At 38.9% G+C, this 13,340-nt stretch overlaps 1 protein-coding gene across 7 annotated transcripts in view; it reads right to left on the bottom strand.

Moving 5' to 3' along the window:
• The window catches only part of LOC121317469 (DNA (cytosine-5)-methyltransferase 3A), a 225,264-nt gene that overhangs the window by 8,152 nt on the left and 203,772 nt on the right, over window positions 1-13,340 (bottom strand). For all 7 annotated transcript variants that reach the window (XM_041253429.1, XM_041253430.1, XM_041253431.1 and 4 more), the window contains 9 exons: window positions 13,015-13,122; window positions 10,931-11,087; window positions 7,513-7,659; window positions 6,976-7,020; window positions 4,743-4,822; window positions 1,765-1,877; window positions 1,189-1,372; window positions 811-895; window positions 61-206 (listed from right to left, as the gene is read on the bottom strand). In XM_041253429.1, coding sequence (XP_041109363.1) covers window positions 61-206; window positions 811-895; window positions 1,189-1,372; window positions 1,765-1,877; window positions 4,743-4,822; window positions 6,976-7,020; window positions 7,513-7,659; window positions 10,931-11,087; window positions 13,015-13,122 — 1,065 coding nt within the window. The remainder of the gene's footprint in view (window positions 1-60; window positions 207-810; window positions 896-1,188; window positions 1,373-1,764; window positions 1,878-4,742; window positions 4,823-6,975; window positions 7,021-7,512; window positions 7,660-10,930; window positions 11,088-13,014; window positions 13,123-13,340) is intronic.

The raw sequence follows: 13,340 nt of genomic DNA, 5'->3' as shown, positions 1-13,340 counted from the left end.
TCCCCTTGTACCTACCACTGCACTTAGCTGAAAGAGATACACATACAGCTGAATACTCACATGTCTGCGTGTGACATTTCTCACATCCCCGACATACATGATCCTGCCCTGGTGTCGGACGATCCCCACAGTGATTGAGTCCTCACACACCTCAGAGGCAATGTACCGCTCCACCTGAATCCCAAGGTCCTTTAGCACCAGCAGACCTGCGACACAAAAGCACAAATACAATGTGAAGGGTTAGAGTACTAAACAGGGCATTTATTATTGGACTGTTTATGTAATGGGAGGCGTGTGCATGGCATGGGGCACTCTGCTGGGATGGAGGTTAGGGTGGGGCTATTGAGTGGCGAGGGTAAGTCAAGTTAGCGGGTTCCTCACAGAAGCGGGCGTTCCCTTGGGAACAGCAAAGCTCATGTTCTTCACTCTCGCCTGTTGATAAGCCATTAACCTTTTGACTGCCCTGAAAATATGACATATGTGTCCGTGTGGCAGGGCGAAAGCAGGTGTGCGAGTGGGGAATATTGGGTGGCAAGGAGGGAGTTAAAATCCTCTCAGTAAAAACTCAGGTGTATAAATAGGGTGATCACAGGTGTTAGATTAGTGTTGGAGTTGATGTTAGTGAAAGGTGAAGGTGGAAGTGTTTCGTGTTGCGTGCTGTCCTGTCTCATTTGTGTATTTACGTTCGTGAGTGTTAAAAAAAGTGTGAGTGTATAAAAAAAAAAAAAAAAAGGTTTCTGCTAAAAATTATGAGTGCAATTACTTTGATATGGTGCAGGGCTTTTTATAATGACACAAGAAACAGCTCACCTGTCGCAATGCCATCAAACAGCGACAAGACGCGAATAGGTTTCCTCTTCTCAGCTGGAACGGGAGGGTAAAGCTTTGGTGCTTCCTGAAAGATTGACAAGATAATTAGATTTTTTTTTTTTTTTTTAGAGAAATTAAAAGTACAGTTTCATTTACTGCAGTGTATTATTCGGAAATCCGGACTCTGTACCATAACAACTTATTTGTGGTAGACTGCAACTGGACCCGAGACTCGTGTTGAAAAAAAACAGAAAAACACCTTTTTCATTAAAGACAAGAGGTGACAAAAATCCATCCCACTTTTATCTTCTTCTACGGCTGTCTCAGGTGACGATACAGAGGCAATCACCACACAAGTCCTGTACCTCAGATACTCACAAAATCTTGGTCATGGTTATTGGCGAAGAAGTGCTGGAGCCGTGTGGGCCAGTCTTCCCTCCGCTTCAGCAGCCCGTAGATGCCCTTGTGGCCACACATGTAGCAGTTCCAGGGGTCCTCTTTGATAGCAGCCTGTGCCGCGCCTGGTCCTACAAGAAGATCCACGCACTCCACACAGAAGCACCTAGATTACGAAACATGGGAGCAGTTATAGCTACACTAACATCCCACACCAGAGACAACAGTGGTAGAAGGTGGGGACCAGGATATAATTTTAAGGAAACTGCTGCCTTAGGTAAAATTACTATTGTATTATACTCCAGTGCTAGGTTCACTTTACTAAATTCATGTGCTATATCTAGGCACAGTACAGAAAATGAAGATTTTGTAGCATATCTAAGCGACTAATTCTCTTATTAGCCACACCCTGGAGTAATCACCTAATGGCTAATGGCTTATTGTACAGTGCTTAGCAATGGCTGTCTTGAAAGGTGCTTCATTATATTGAGCTGTTGTTTTTTTGTTTTTTTTGCTGTTGTGGTAGCAAGTGTCTCCTTAAATACGTTATCATCTTACCGACAGCAATTATTGTTTCCACACATGAGGACCTCTCGACCCCCACAGCAGATGGTGCAGTATGACTGGTAACCATCATCGTCATACTGATAGGCACATTCCAGGAAACAATTCTGAAAGACAACAACCATACGTAAGATTGAATAATTCTCAAAATCTTTCCATAAATGGGAGGCACTGTATACAGTGCTTATTTTGTTGAGAAAAATTATGTCGCAGCTGGTTTTGCAGGCCTTGCAAGGGCGACAGGATGATGTCCTTTATATCTTCAACTCACAGAATTCATTTTCTCTCATGAAATCTGCCATCAGAGAGAACTTTTCAAAACTGCCAGTCTGCACACATGAACACCAGATATTGAGCTTTTGAATGAATGCTTCAATCTTGTCATTCATAAAAAGATGGTTTGTATCACGCCCCTGTAGACTTGTTGAGTTCACTGAGCTGAGCAAACACATCCGCGATAAGCAAGCATTGCAAGCCACTGTGAATCTTGGAGAAGCCCAGTATAAGGAAATCGTTGTTTCTCCAGAAAAAAAAAAAAACACTGCTTCTCTTCTCAGCTCAAACAAGCGTGTCAAAACCTTCCCGCGGGAAAGTCATCATACTTCAGTATCAAACAGCAATTGCTGATGTTCTGAAACCATTTCTTTGCAAAGCACAGAAACAAACATGCATTAACTGGTCGACCTTTGATGAAGTTCACCACTTTTACAGCCTCATCAACCTTGTGAAGATCAGCAGGCATATTCTTAGCAGCTAAAGCTTCATGATGTATTGAACAATTAGTCCAAGTAGCACTGCGTGTAACACTCTGAATTCGAGTCTCCAGACCACTGTTCTTTCCTGTCATAGCTCCGGCACCATCAGTACATACGCCAAATCACCTCTCCCAGTCCTGCCAAGCATCTTTAACTGCTTCAGAGAAAGTGTCATAAATGCTTTCAACAGTAGCTAAACCTGAAAGTGGACAACAAAACAAAACATCCTCCTGCACGGATCTGTTGCAAATGTATCTTACAAAAGGTAAGAGCTGTGCAGCCCCTGACGCATCAGTCGATTCGTCGAGTTGGATAGCAAAAAAGTCACTGTTTTTCACTTTCATGTAAATCTGTTCACTTTCATGTAAATCTGTTCATGAACGTCAGCAGCCATTTCATAAATGCGCTGTGCAACCGAATTGTTTGAAAAAGGTATAACATTTAATGTACTTGCGGAATCAGGTCCCAGCATAATGGCTGCCATGTGAGCAGTGCATGGCACTATAAGTGATTCAGCAATTTTATGGGGCTCACCCCTTTTTGCTATCCTTAAAGCCACCATGTAGCCACCGCGGACAGTTTTAGTATTCACACTACTTGCTTGAAAAATTACATCCTGTTATTTTTTAAATTCGCTTACTTCCTCTGGAAAAAAATCAGTTGGTTTGTCCTTCAGGGAAGGATGCTTAGTTTCTAAATGACGGCACATTTTTGAAGGCTTCATACTTTTATGATCACGTATTTCACCACAAAAAACACACAGTGGGTTAGGTCGCAGATCCATCCATTTTTTTTGGTCATATTTCTGACTTTTCGCTTTTGAAATATGACTTCCATGCTCACTTTCTTCACTGCCTTAGAAGCTGCGCTGCTAGGAACTGTAACCGAACTATTTTAATAGTGTGTGGGCGCATTAAGCCCGACTAATCATGAAATGGTATTTCAGTGTGGACATTTTGAGCTGGATTAATTCAAATGTTTTTGAGTATGGGTCTTGAGATTGGTTATGTAGTGTGGAGAGGGCCTTTGTTCATTATGTTTTCATGAGAGTAACTTCTTTGTATCATTGATCTTCTGCTCTCTTTTATGGTTAACAAAATAATAGGTGAGAAATGTCAAAGAAAGGATCACATAATTATCACACCCATTTCTCAGGTGAGACATAAAACGTCCTGTTGTGACTGCAGCAGCTAAAAGACTAATTAATAAAAATATAAACTTTGTGAACAGCTACTTTGGATAGTTTGAGTTGGCTCATACATTTATCCAGTAAGCATTTTGTTTTTCACTCTTACACACAATAAGCTACTGTAATTCACAGCTGAATCCCAGGGTTTAAATCCAGATCAGATGAGTTCTGGGGTCTCAACCTAGCTAACGTTGGACACAAAACCAGCACACGGTTTAACACAGTTCTGAATACATATCATAAGTAAAGTCTGGGTTTAAAAACAGCTATATGAGGTTAAGAAACAACATCTCTGTGTTTTATTGCAGAACATGGAAGGGGTCTTACTTGCACATTTAAAGAGTTAGAGTGTTGGTGGATTTAACACATTTCTAATAATTCCCTAAAGGCACCACAATAGCTCAGCAATTCCTTTCCTTATTATTAAAATAGACAATGACAATCCCTGCTAAACTAAACCGATTATACTTTTAAATTCTGAGAAATAAAACAGCTATTTTTCTGTTGTCAGTTATTTTCCTGCAACTTTCTGCTCAAACCATGACCAGCAATAGAAAATAAAACACAAATTACATTTGCAACTGCTGTTATACTCCCCCAAAAAAACAATAATAATACTCAAAATATAATAAAAGTACTGCAAGAAATAATTTTTAAAAAGTTAATATTGCAAATTCTAACATTGGAACGCTTACAATATACATTTAAACAATCTTATTTTGTTAATAAATGAATCAATTACATTTTTCACAAGGAACCTTTCAGCTTCACTTGATTTCTTGCCATGCACAATTTTCATTAAAATGTATTACATTTTTAGATGGCATACATTATATTTCTGCCACACTGCTGACAGTACCCATCTGATAATCCTAATTACTGAATACTGCTAATAACTGTACAAACTGTCTCGTATCTGGGGTTCAACATGGTAGTCACTAAGGCACTGTATATAAGAATATTGACCTCTGGTGGTCTAATCCTCAGGTCATCAATTGTATTTTTTGAGCTCACTGCATTCTTCCTACCTTACAGTTTTGGCACATGCCTCCCATGAAGAGGGGATGTCCAATGGAAACATTCAGACTTCCACAGGAAATGCAGATATCTGCAACAAAGAAAACAATGTCAGTAAAACAATAAATGCTGTAGTATACAATAAGTTAGTATGGCATAGTAGTATACTGTACCCAGTTATGTTTTTGCCACTGCTGTAGCATTTTATACTACAGAACACTATATAATGCCACGAGCAGTCCTCATTACAGCATCCAAACTGTAGCAAAGTCAAATAGCTGACATCTAAAGAAGGTCATACAACACAAAACAGGTACCTACACCCCTAAACTAACTGTATCAGAGACTTCATTTTGCTACTTCTTAGAGGCATACATGGTAGGTGTTCTGATAGGAGTAGAGAATACAAACCATACCCTGACACTAAAGACAGGTCACCAAACAGGAAGCTCGGGTCAGTGAGGGCTGCCCTGTCCGTCTGGTCTTTGACTGGGACTAGCTCACTTTTATTACATTTTCCTTAGGATTTGGAATAGTTCCTGGTATGTAAAACCTCTCAAAATGTGAATTGTTGTTTAGCAAAGAGGATAACTTATTTTGTCATACAATTCACAAATATATATTTTTTTCAATTACAATAAATAAAACATTGTTCTAACCTGCATTCTTTATTAGTCTTCTCTGCATTGTGCTCTTAGCTGTATCCCTCACAAGCTGCATATTTATTCTGTGTTCAGTAGCTTCCCTGCTATAGCACTGGCTGTTCGCAAAGACGTGCCTTAAAAGATGTTTGTTTGGACTGCCAAGGCAAACAAACCTTTGTCCCGTCTTCAAAATCACTTAGGTGAAAATGATAGTGGCCATTCCCAAATTTTTGTCAACATCTGGCAGTAGTGCAGCTGCAAAAACTCAGGGCAAAACTCAGGACCAAAATCACTTCACAGTGCAATGTCTGCTTGTGCCCACCTAGCACCCATAGTCAGGCGCCAGTGACATTTGCCTTAGCATTAGTGCCTTGCCCCAACACTTTTTCACATAATCCCCAGTGATAAGCTACACATTTTCCCCATAAAGGTACTCACTGTTTGTAACCACTGGCCAACATACTTTTTGGACACATTTTATGGCTGCTTGGTGCAGCTCCTCAGATCGTGTGAAACACTTACCCTTCTTTCACGCTTTAAGAATATCAGTCAGTTAAAGGGGAAGCCTCAAAGTGCTATATAAATTCTACTATTCAAGACCACTTGCACCTATACTAGCAATGAGCTGAAGACGACACAGCTAGATATACATGTCTGACTTAATTTAGCAATTTTGATTTGTCAATACACAGGAGGACATTTTTAGAAGTTAGGCTGGGCAGCTAATGAAGTTTCCCCTTTAATAACAACAGTATTACTAGGCACTATTGAGCCAATTCCAACACAGGCTTCCTTTGCCTGTCACGATACAGCAGCTAAAGTAGAATGAAAAAACAGTGAGTATCCTGCAACTAGATGAAGAACTACCTTGTGTATTATCTCCTTTTAAACAATACAAAGCGATAAATAATTGTTCCTGTTTAAATTCCACATAGATTCTCACAATTTTTGTTCCAAAGTATTGTGTCAGACCTTACAGATGTTCCTAATACTCTTGTAATAGGAACTATTTCACATTCTGAACATTCTAATGATTTTGACTGCTTACAATAGCTATAAGTACTGACCACATCTAGTGTACTCGATTCAGGTAGAGGACTTATCTATGTGCCCACTTAATTGTGTCACAAGTGGAACGTCTCTGTCATTCAGTTTCACTGGGATTACAAAACCTGTTTTAATGAGATAAAACAATATGGTAAAATAATAACTTCATTAAGAGTCCACTGAGAGCAGCAACGTCAGCCTGCCGTAGGGCTGAATGATTCTGTTAAAGTCAAACTCAGCGCAGAAGTGGCACTTACTTAACTATAAACTAAAAACCAGCTCCTTAGAACAAAAGAAAGACCAAATATGATAATGCTCAACTCCCCGTAAGATTTAAACTAGTATTAGAGAAGAGTCACACCAAGCTGGCACCCGCACCTCTCTTCACATAGTGTATTACACCAACATCAGACACTGAGGAGATTAGCTGGTACTGTAACTTTAATAAGAGCATGTACGTTTGAAGAAGATGCAAAATACTGCTATTATAAATTAAGTACATTATAAGGGAGTTTAACTTTAAAATTACCAATCTATTTAACCAACCACCCACCTTCGATGTTCCTGCATTTCTGCCTCACTTCATAAACAAGTCGCTCTAAAAGAAAGAAAACACACATGTTAGTTATGTGTCCTGCAGACGTAGTCTCGGTTAGGCATGTCTATAAAGTATAGCTTAAGGTATGGGGATAGTGACTGCAGGCAAAGTAAGTGTTAAAAAAAGACCCATACAGTAGTTGGGCTAGTAGTTTAGTAGTTTTTAACCTAAAGGGCAGCATAAAATACAGATCTGATAGTGTTTCTAAGCCACACCACAATAAATAAACACATAGCTTCTCCCATTTACACATCCGTGGTCACCTGTTTTAACAGCACATTTTGACTAATTGATCCATGCAGAGGTTAAAGACTGTCCATTAGTTGAAAGAAGAATACAGTGACACACCTCACATTCACAAAACTCCTGTTAGACAGGGACTTGGGATAACTTTACAGTTTAGCCTTCTGAACAAAACCTTTTGATAATAACCCAGGGAATAGTCCCTAAACTTCGTTGCACTAGAATTGGAATCACGCCAGAGCGCTGTACCTCGGGTTCCCTCGTCTATGATCTCCTTGATCTTGGGTTTCTCTGTGCTTTTTCTTGGTTTTTTAGCTGGGGGAGGGGGTGTATAGGCCGCTGCTTCAGGCTCCACCCACATTTCAGTGTAAACTTCTTTGTAGGGATTGCGCTCGTCTGGATATGACAAATTCAAACACATCAACATTACAATACATCGGTCAGAACCCTTCAGTAGCTAAACCGCAGGCTTGCACAACTGTGTTTACTGTCATTGTCAGCTGCAGGGGAATACTGCAGTAAATGTCTGTCTGAGAAAGCTATGCCTTGAATGTGATATGCTAACCAGTCCCAGGTGGGTTTAAGATTTTTATCATGCCGTATTCGTTAGATGGCATAATGATAAAAAAACTAACAGTAAAACATTTGTATGGTATATATTATGTAACCGATGGTGGGGCATTCACTGTGAGTGGGAGTGATGCAACAGGCATGGGCAACCTCAACCGAAAACAAAAACAGTCATTTGAGTAAGCATGCTTACTACCCTGATGAGTTACTTAAAACCCAAGCTTTCCAGTGAGAGTACTGGACATTTATATCATGGGCTGCTTGTTTTGTGTTTGCTCTCAAGGTGACAGTTTCAAAACCGCTAACCTATTGCAACGAAAAACTGCATTCAAAAGGGCATTATAGATATCTGTAAGGACAGCAATAAATATCTGTAGGCTATTTTAACTGGTTCTGTGAGCAGCTCAGTCTATTTTTAAGCAAAGTCGTTTAATTTGCTGTGTATTGAAGACCCAAAATGAGTTTTGCTGGTCTGCTTACTTGGTTGCTGCTTTCTAATAAGTACAGTTATTGAATTCAAGAGTCATAGTGAAATATGTGTTAACAGACCACTTACAATAATAAACCAGAATACTGGTCAATCTTACATGCTGCAGGTAGCTGGTCCGGTAAACAAGACTGCATGCTTGATCAGTTTAATTAGCCAGGTTGTTCTTGCAGTGTAATTTAATGTAATATAATGAAATTTGAAAAAAGGGAGAAATAGGTTTACACTGCGTGGCAGTGTTTGAGAGCTTATGTATGTAGTGGAGAGTAGTGCCTGCCACTGGATTTGAGTACGGAGTACTGCAGCACTCTAAATTCTTGATTTCCCAGTCAGGGCTGGCAAAAGGATTTTTACCGCCCTAGGCAAATGAAATAGTGCCGCCCTCCCTTTTCACTTTTTAATATCAACATATATAAACAAATTATTGTACACAAGATTATGTTTTTTTTTTTTTTTTTTTTTTTTTTACATTATCACAAAATTATATACTCTGGTTCAAATGGTAGTGACATCTACTGTCAGCTCTACAATGACAATATTTATGATCAATGGATTCTACCACCATGCATGAGCTTAGAGTTACAAATAACAGTTGATACAGGACACGCAGGTTACTTCAAACACATCATATTTTCATTGTACCTTATTTGTACAGTATAGTATTGCGTTCCTTAACTACTATAAAACTGATATCTAATGTGTAGGTTAGTGATCACGTAATAGTGCACAGCAAATCCTCTGGTACTTGTTTCTATAGGCAGATCCTTGACTTATGAAAATGCTTAAATGGCAACAACCGCTGAAATGTCAGTGCCTGGGCACCGATGAAGCAGTCTCTTTTCCTTGTTGTGTCAAGGCAATAAGCAGCAGTAAGGAAATCAAATATTCTTTTATGCGCCTTCAAGTAGTGTTTCCAAGTTAACGAATATCTCGCTAAATCTAGTGACTTTAAGGGCTGACTTGACGAGATTTGTTGTCAATTCTAGCGATTTCAGAGATATAAAATCTTTAAAAATTGTCAGGATAATTAACTGAAATCCAATAATGCCCTGCCATATTGGAATGCGCAAAGGAACTTCAATGTGTCCTTTGCTTAGCAACAACCACAAGCCTGTTCCCAGGGAAGACCAGATTTCGCGTGACACCACACCGACACGATCACCCACCCCCACAGCGTTCCCATACTTCCAGATTTAGAACTAAACCACTGCTCATATTATGGTTCCGCAAGGTGCGATTTGTCAAATTTCAAGTGGGGGGGTGGGTGGGGGATAAAATAGACAAACAACAAAACATCATGGCAAGTCTTGATACATCTGCCGTACACAATTTAAACAGTTAAGAGAATCACTAAGTTACTTATTTATTATACCGAATCAACTGCTAAAAAATCTTTCGAAATTACACATTTGTCAAATCTGCCATCATGCAGGATAAATGCAATTAATTCTTATGGATACGGTCATACTTGCCAACATTTGGAATGCTGATCATATACATTACCATATAATTGACGTATCCCTCAACTCAACACCACACGACCATCATGACCGTAAAAATGGACATAATGAAGCGTTCTTACCTTTGTATAAGTTAGTGATCAGCAGATGTGTCAACCGCACCAAGAGCACAGTGTGTGGTTTTCACTAACTACTGTGCAGAACAAATACATTTTGTTTCTATCGGTAAATATCCGGACTTTCTTCCTATGCATCGGGATGAGGGACACTTGCTATGAAATCGTGACTGTCCCGACCATATAGGGACTGTTGGGCATGTATGTACGATATCTAAAGGCAATAACAAAAACTACCAAAGTTTAGTCTTTGACTCTGAGGCTGTTTTAAAAAAGCTACTATGGATTTTTAGTGTCCTGGCTTCATTTTTTTTTCTTTAGTATAGTATGCACTTCCGATGATAAAAAATAACAGTTTGAAATACAGCAGCTGAATGGCGTTGACGTAGTTGATTTTCATTGGTTAATTTGCCTTCCTACCATGCATACAGCACTACTGTTGGATGACAATGACGGGAGAGTGGAATCTGAACCTGATCCACTTTATAAAGCCAAACTTTATGATCCGGCTCCAGTTTTTTTTTTTTTAAATCACGTTAATGCAATGTGCTACTGATCTTATGGTCTGAAGTGCTAAGACCGAGAATTTTTTTAAGTCAGTTTGCATAAAAAAATGATGCAGCATACATTTATCATTTTAAATATGTTTATAATTTCCTGAAGAAATGATTGTTAATTCAAAATATTTTAAAATCGGTAAAAAACTGAAAGTGCCGAGCCAGGGATAAAAAACAAAGAGCAGAGCCAGGGAAATAGAAATATAACAAGAAACAGTGATCAGTGATGTACCATTTGTGCCGCCCCCAGCGGCCGCCTGTTCTCCATATATGGTTAAGCCGGCCCTGGCCCCAGTACTCAAGTACTTTATTGCTCGGAAATCCTACCCCTAAGCAATACCAAAATGTAACTAATTCAAATGTAACTATAAGCTCACTTACATGATTAAGTCACTATTGAATCCATAGGTAAAAGAACAATTCAGGAAACAATGCACCATTCCTAATAATCTCCCTGTAAACTGTGTTTTTCTGTACCTTCTGGTGGCTCCAGACCCTTCGGACCCGAGGGCTGGAATCCCCCCATAGCCCACTCGATCATCTGCTTGTTCTGAAAGTCCACTGTTTTGGATGTGTCAGTCTCGTCATTGTCAGGGCATGCTGGGAAGATTTTACCTGCTCTGCTGCTTGCCACCTATGAAAAAACAGATGGATGTTCATTACATGCGTTCCATGATGGCACACATTATATTATACTGAATGGCGCAGGAATTCACAAACTCTTTAACAGTTTTGTACCCCATGCCCCGTAACTAAGAGAGGCAGATACCCCTCTATTACTGATGTGAAGGCAAAAAGTGTCTGATCTCTTTCCTAAGCAAACTGAGACAGACACTTTTTGTAGTAAACCATGCAGCTGAACCTAAGAATGCTAAATATGTAAAAGGTACAATTCCATTTGTGCGATATAAAAAACAGGTCATTGTATTAGGAACTGCAGACACATCATAAAGTAATGTTATGCATCTTCTGGCCACTACCTTAAATGAATACCAGTTAGGGAACCAGAGATTGCTATGCAAAAAATAACCTGTGGATATGAAAGTGTGTGCCTGTCTAACCTGCTACTGAAACCAGGAAATCAAAGATCACTGTGCCACTATGTCATACGAGCAATGGCAAAGATCGAAGAATAAAACTAGTGTCAGTGAGGGACTGGGGACTGATGCTGCAGAGGACAGTGATCTGAAACATTTGTCTATTGATATAGTTTCTAACAAGTTTTTACTGTAAAATTTATGATTGGGTGGTTTTGAAGTTCTGGACTGACACCCAATGGACATAACTCAAACACTGAATGTAGGAAAGAGGGCAGGCTGCACGAAGGCATTCACTTCAAAACCGCTCCATCTTTATTTATCATCTGACGAGATTATATATTTATATAGTTATTAAAACATTTATTCATATAATCATTTATACCATCTAATGGAACAAATGTTGGTCTGCTTGACATATAAGTGATTAAAAGATTTACCTTCACTGAGTGTATTAAAAAAACCAGACCTGTTTTGCACTACAATCTTTACATCCTTAGTACCATCAATCCAATAGTTTTAATGCACACTAAATGAATCACGATTTATCGTAATAATAATAATAATAATGGAAGGTCTGATCTACTGCAGTGTCTTTGTCTGTTTCACCTTATAGCACTACTTTCTAGACTGATAATTACTGCTCTAAATCCTTTTCATTAAACATTGTGGCTTCCTGTTTCTTTGGGAATACAATTTTTTGTTTAGCTTTTTTTTTTTTTTTTTTTTTTTACTTACAGTACTTTGAAATACCCGCTTTATGTTTTCTGCAGGGAAAGAACATAAATTTGAAGTAGCTGAGCAATGCACTGATGGGTCCTGTTAGCCTATACAAGGATACTAAGTGCCTGCACTTTTGTACATATTCAAGACATCAGCGCACAATACTTTCTGAAAAGTCTCCTCCTCTTATACTGGAACCTTGACTCTCCTTCTAGAAGTCTTTAAATTCAGATGCCCCATTGTCAAACATTTAAAAAACTGTTGTTCAGATAACAGTCCTGCCTGCTGTTTTAAAAATGTAATACAATATCTAGAATGGATAAATATGCCACTTGTAGCATATTACTTTCATGATTGTGGAGAAAGACTACTTAGATTTTTTTGTGATTGAAAGCCGCTATAAGTTTTCTTAATTTAGATGTGTTGTATGGGTCTTTTTATTTGGCACACTGCCAAGGGATGAAATCACCTTATGACAGAGCTGACTGTCAATATCAGCCCTGCTTGGGAATTCTCTAGAGGTAGGGTAATTGAAGAATATTAAACCATGAATATCAAGGCCTATGTGAAGTGGCATGTTTTCATTACCTATCAGCAAGGTTTGGTCTTCTATTTTATTTTAGCTATAAAAGCAAACAGTTTTAGGAGGCACTGACAGATAGATGTACAGTGTACAGTACAGATTTTGCCCTTTAAGAGTTTAAACCTATGGTGGCCTCCCTGCCTAATAAGCCACCATTCTCCATTGCTAAACTCCCACTAATGCATTTCTAATGCATTCTAAAGTGACACACAACCCACCTGGAGGACTTCGTAAATTGCTTTCTTGTACATGGGCTGTTTGCTATAGGTTGGCTGGTGAAAGGCATTAGAAAATGAACTCAAAGGCATCAGCTTCTCCACACAGACCTGGAAGAAAAAGACGTGTTCAATTAATTAATTATTAGAATAGGTTCCACTTGGGTAACAGTCAGTGGTATTATGACTGAATCCAAACAGATATCGTTCTACGTTTGATTTGTTAGAAATGTCCTCAACATTTCTCAATGTATTTGGTAGAAAGCTGTAGTATAATGTCAAACAGTAAGTACAGAAGTCTGGAGGAATGCAGTCAAAAAACATCTTTA

Source organism: Polyodon spathula, chromosome 6 (genome assembly GCF_017654505.1).
Source record: "Polyodon spathula isolate WHYD16114869_AA chromosome 6, ASM1765450v1, whole genome shotgun sequence".
NCBI lineage: Eukaryota > Metazoa > Chordata > Actinopteri > Acipenseriformes > Polyodontidae > Polyodon > Polyodon spathula.
Note: the sequence above shows the minus strand (reverse complement) of the source record. Positions and strands in the feature narration are given on the sequence as shown.